General features: G+C 31.7%; 1 protein-coding gene across 1 annotated transcript; it reads left to right on the forward strand.

The window, feature by feature from the left end:
• Positions 1-1,897: 1,897 nt before the first annotated feature.
• LOC108906559 (ATP-dependent DNA helicase PIF1-like) lies at positions 1,898-2,473 on the forward strand. The gene has a single exon (XM_018709859.1). The coding sequence runs from the start codon at positions 1,898-1,900 to the stop codon at positions 2,471-2,473; it is 576 nt and encodes a 191-aa protein (XP_018565375.1).
• Positions 2,474-6,538: the final 4,065 nt, after the last annotated feature.

Below are 6,538 nucleotides of genomic sequence, written 5' to 3' on the forward strand. Positions count from 1 at the left end.
ACCTCTTTCATGGTACACGGCCCTTGCGGAGAATTAAACCCAGACTCCGTTTGTATGGTGAATGGCCAATGTTCTAAAAAGTATCCGAAAGAATTCAGTGAACTTACAGTAATATCAGAAAAAGGGCAAGTCTCTTATAAAAGACCAAACAACGGCAGAACTTTGACGATTAGAGCTAATAACAGAAACTGTATTTTAGACAATCGTTGGATAGTTCCTTACAATCCCTATATCCTATTAAAGTATAAATACCATATTAATATAAAGGCTTGCGGTTTGCGGTACTACCCAATGCGTTAAATACCTTTATAAATACTTATTTAAAGGTGTAGATCTGGCATTAGTTCGCATTATCGTAGAAAATCAAGTGAATTATAATGAGGTAGAAAACTACTTGAACGCACGGTATATGACTCCTCCGGAGGCCTGTTGGCATATCAATCAATTTGAAACCCACAAAAATACCCACACCGTTTATCGGCTTTGCGTTCATCTACCTACCAGGCAAATGGTTCGTTTCCAACCTGGATTCGAAATACAAGCATTAGAAAATAATGAAATTACCCAACTAACGGCATGGTTTCTGTTAAATCAGAATGACCCCGACGCCCGACAATATCTGTACACCGACATTCCATATCATTACGTATGGAATAATAGATGTGGTAATAAAATTGTTACACGAATGTATTCTGTGAGTATACGTAATCAACAATTATATTATTTACGTTTGTTATTGTTACATGTTCCTGGAGCAAGCTCTTACGAGGAGTTACGTATATTAAACGGGGTCATTTACGACACCCTTAAAGAAGCCTGCCAACACAGAAATTTATTGGCAGATGATGTTGAGTGGAAACGAACTCTGAGAGAAGCTTGCTCTAGAGATATGCCATATCAATTGAGAAGCATGTTCGCTTTCATATTAGTTTTTTGTGAAGTTTCAGATGATCCGGCGCTTTGGGGCGAAATCCATGTTTATTTCATGGAAGATTTCAGGCGCCACGGCCTTTCTGAGGATCGGGCTCTGCGAGAAACACTTCAATGTATTCAAACCACACTGCTGCTAAATGGCACTAGATTAGCATTATACGGTTTACCAGAACCTGCAGAAAGCGTAATACGTTTTGATCCCATAAATATAGAAGCCGAGAGAGTACAAGGTCAGGAAATGTACGAAAACCTCAATCAGGAACAAAGAACCATTTGCAATGCAGTAATGAATGCTGTTCATGATGACAACGATCCCAATCGTCTTTTCTTGGTAAATGCCGCGGCAGTATCCGGCAAATCATACCTGTTTCAAACCTTGATCTCAAAGCTACGAGGTGAAGAACTACCCGTATTAGTAGCCTGTCCGACCGGAATAGCTGCTTCAATTCTAAAAGGTGGTCGGACGATTCATTCAGTATTAAAATTACCTTTCGATATTAACGAAACGACAATTACCGGAATCTCCCCTACTACAAGTTAAGGGCGTTACATAGCCTCATATAAACTCCTAATAATTGACGAAGTCTCTATGGTGACAAATCTTATTTTTAACATAATCGAAAGGGCACTACGAGACATCTGCAGCGATAACAGACCATTCGGCAATAAAGTGACATTATTAGGCGGAGATTTCCGACAAACCCTACCGGTAATCGTTGGAGGAAATAGGTGTACGATAGTAAACGCCTGTATAAAAAGTAGCCGACACTGGCCCCTATTTACAAATTACGACTTGCAAACAAACGTAAGGGCTATTCAGAATCATAAGTTATACATGGCTCCTGAATTTAGGTAACGAAACTTTACAACCTCTACGACGAACAATATATGGTAATATTGTACAAATACCACAAACTTTTACGTTACCAGTGTCCCAGATCTTATCGAGTTCTGCTTTGATGACATGGATCCAACAGTGGCCATAAGAAGGGCCATTTTAGTTCCAACAAATAATATTAGCCATTCCATTAATAAAAGAGTTTTGCAAACATTAGAGGGCCCGAGCAAAACTTACTGTAGCGCTGACTGTGTCGATACAACGGATGACCCGGCAGCCGAAATGGTGAATTACACTATCGAATTTCTAAATTCATTAACTCCCAGTAGCAGTGGACTTCCGCCACACAAATTGGTCCTAAAAGAAGGCGCCGTAATAATTCTTTTGCGCAATTTAAACCTAAAAACAGGTTTGTGCAATGGTACTAGATTAATTGTTCGTTTATTGGGGAACCAGTACATAGACGCTGAAAAAACCGACAGTAGTGGCAGACCTACTGGAGAACGAGTTTTTATTCCCCGTATAGACCTCAAAACAGGAGGTGACACGTTACCACTTAAATTAAAAAGAAGGCAATTTCCCGTTCAGTTAGCTTATACCATGACAATTCATAAATCGCAGGGACAGACCTTCAACCGAATGGGTATCTATCTGGAGGAACCCGTATTTACTCACGGACAACTCTATGTAGCTTTTTCGTGAGCTAAAAACATAGAAGACGTTAAAATTTATGTTACAACGTCCAGAACAAGGTAAGCTTTTACCAAACACTGAAAACATATACACACGAAACGCCATGTACAGATAAGTACTATAATATGTTTTATTATTATGACAACCATGAGGTTTGAGAGATACTTTTCATAAAGGTCAGTAACTGAACTTTTTCCGTATTTGATATTCTCTCACCTAATACTCCAAATGTTTTCAGTATTCCAGCCTTTTCCATCTGGAAGTTTGGTATATTATCATTACAAAACACTAACTACATATAACATTTTTGCAAATATGTCAATATAATATCTCATTTTTAGTAGACAAACTTTTCCGATTATAATTATTCTATAACAATAATTATTTACTTTCCCTATATTTCCATAGATCATGTGAGCATAGGCTAATTTGACATCGTGCAATCAGTTGCTTTAAATCGAATAAAACAACATGTTTTGATCTTAGAATTGGGAAAATGGTTTGCTAAATATAGCAAACGTGCAATCGGAAATAAGAAATATTTATATTTCAATAAATAATATTGGCATGTTAAACTGCATCTTACAATACTATATTGTCTTTTCTTCTCATTTTCATATCTGAGAATTTTTTCTGTCGCATGGAAACAGGTAATACTTCCTTCTAATTTTTTATTTGGCACTTGGTATCAAATATGAGGCAAACACTATACCATTTTAAATACGAATGCCCTTATATGCTTTCGAGCAATTCTTAATATACCGTGCCGTATGTAGAAGGATATATTATTCCAAATTTAATTTCAAAAGATATTTCCAGTTACATTTCATCTTACTTTAAAATCAATAATTTAATGTTTTTGTCATTACTAAATCTAATCATGAATTAAAACCTTAATTTCAATGTCAGATTCATTTAGAGAAATAATAATGTATTATATTAAATTATACAAATATCACATTTTCGAAATTGCTACTTTTATAATTTTTTTATACTCTCCATTGATTCGAAAAATCCGATGCTTCCTTCGTAACATAATTGGCGGTTTTATCAGATATGGAGTAAATACTATGTCACCACTTTAGACAAAACTGTCTCCAAATGCAATGCAATGCAAAATGCAAAATGCCTCGAGCATTTCTGCTTCGAGCAATATATATATATATATGGCATATTCTATGTATGTATCTTCTGAGAACATATAAAACAGTGTACTGCGAATGTCCCTTTAATGTACCTACTTAAAATATTTGAAGCAACAAAAAAGAATATTCTACGAATATTTAAATGTTCTGGCAAGATATTCTTGGCATTTCTATAGAACATGTATGTGCTGTATGGAATAAATTTACCCGTACAATTTGTGCCACTTCTGTTGAACACAACCTGTAAATGCCAAATAAGCAACACTTCAAAGGTAAGTAGTTTCGTTACCAAAATATATACTCTTTTACGTCAAACTATTTTGATACTATATATATATTTTTAATAAAATATTTATATACTAACAAAAAAAACTTTCAGATCGATTCAATTTCAAAATAAAATTTTAAAATAAGGGTTACCAATCCTAAGCCATCAAAAAATGTTGCACATATGTACGTGAAATGTTTTACTATCTTTATCATCTAATAGACACGAATAGCATTCTTTTTTGATAAAATTAAATTTTCTGTGCAGTTACACATTTTTAAACTTTAATATAATACCACCATTCTACTTTATAAACTTCACAATATTGTAAATTTAAAAAATATATAACGATTGTTTATATCTATCAGTTAATTATGAAAAAAAAAATGCAAATATATACAGGGTGATTCAGAACTTTCCAAAAAAAAAAAATCTGGATGTACAGGGGACAATTACAAATACAATTTTGTAAAGAAAAAATCAAAAAGTCAGTTCGAAATTGATTTAAAAATACACTTCTGCACGGCACTGGAAACTGGTCCACTGTAAAACCTGACCTCGCACAATGCGACCGTTATGGCGGCGATATAAAAGGACAAAAACTTTCGCAAGGAAAGAAATATGTAAATAGAATTTTATCGCACCTATTTTATATAGGCAAATTTAAATGCTTTTGCCTTATGGATTATTAATAAAATTAATTTGTGTTTTTAAATAATAAAATCATTTGACATACCCGATGCTGCAACAGCAATTGTTCAAAATTTTATCCACTCACGTGTAAACACATTTGGGTCCGTCTTACTCACTTTTTACGAACTAACACAAATTATGTTTTGTTTCACCATAACACAAACGCTTCACCATAAATTAAAACGATATCCATCAACTCCGAGTACACGCAAACCATTTTTGACACTAACTACCTATTTTTGACACCAACTACTAAAAACGTATTATAAAAACCACAGATAACAGGTAAATACGCGACGATTGCAAAATTCGAATTCAGTATTCGGAGTCGATGAGGCCACGTGGCGAATGATGCTAGAGACTACAGTTGTCCAGCTGTGTAGTGGTTTAATGTGCTATAACTTCAATAATTTTTTACTCAGAAACTATAAGGATTTTACAAATTTTTTTTAACAATATTGACTCCATTTCTCATGCCGCATCTATTCCCAAATTTTTTTAGATAAGTTGTGAATCACCCTGTATATAACCTTTTTTAAAATTCTAGTGTACAACCTGCAATTTAATTTTTTCACAAATTTCTATTGAAAACCGTATTTTCTTCACAAAAGTCCTTTTTGGTAAAGTTCAAAATCATCCTTTAAAACATAGTATCAACGCAACGCTTTATTATCAAAATATGATCGCATTAATTTTTAACATCCACCAATACATATCACTAACATTTTATAACTAATAAATGCCAATAAATAAAATATTTTGACACCATATTAATATTTTCCAATTTTTCAAGCCATTTGTTGTAATTTGTTTTGTACAATTTTTCTCACCTACAATAGGTATCAAAAAACACTTAATATATCTATATTTATATGACAAAGCCGACTACTACAAAATCTACATTTTAAACCATATTTATTCATCCATTTTTTTCATCTGAAATGTAATTATAACATAATCTCAACTAACCACACTATATATATCCATATAACCATTTAACTTAATCTATTACCTATACTATATCAATTTTACATAAAATTATTCAATTAACAATTTTTTTTGTAAATAATCTTAAATAAATATTCCATATGCACTATTTCACACATTTTATCATTAGAGGTTAGGTTGTAAATTTTTATTATTTCTTCTTCAATACTTTTCACATCTTTCCATGAATAAATATACATTCCTGTATTCATATACTATAAATTTTCAAATTACAATATCTATTCATATTTAAAAATTCAATTAATTAGATTAATATTTAATAACTTTGATATAATAGAGCCATCTTTCGTAAGTTTTATCAATTAACAATTAAAAACTGTATTATCAACCAAAAATAAACCCAAAATTCTTTTTAAATTTAAATATATGGTTAACTTTATTTATTATATTTCAGTTTCAACTCTTGATTACATACAAAAAATATTATACTAAATTTAATATGAAACATTTCAATAACTTTCAAATACATAATTATAATTCATGGTATTTCGATCAACTCTTCATTGTAAAACAAATGATATAATTTCTAGAAACTGATAAATACCTAATTGTCATTTACAAATAAAAAATAGACGCAATGGAGTCATTACAAGTAAGTACATTTTTATATATAATTTACATTTTACATATCCTGTAATATACCTTTTATGAATTTGCAGGAGATGCAGATCAACAATGATCATGATGCACATTCGAATACTGATCCCCAACCTCCTGTAAGTCTAATCCATTTAAATATTACTAACTTCTTAATACTTTTAAAAACGTATTTTGTTTATATAAAAAAACGATTAAAATGTCTCCATTAAACAATAAAATATGTACAAATATTAAAAAAATTTATACTATTATCCAAAATACAAATACGTTAAGCACTATATTTCCATATAAACAATCTACAAGTATACGCTTCATCATTCCCATTATTTTTTTATTACATTATGTATAAGCGAAATCGAT

Source organism: Anoplophora glabripennis, unplaced genomic scaffold (genome assembly GCF_000390285.2).
Source record: "Anoplophora glabripennis isolate ALB-LARVAE unplaced genomic scaffold, Agla_2.0 scaffold371, whole genome shotgun sequence".
In the NCBI taxonomy this organism is placed as follows: domain Eukaryota; kingdom Metazoa; phylum Arthropoda; class Insecta; order Coleoptera; family Cerambycidae; genus Anoplophora; species Anoplophora glabripennis.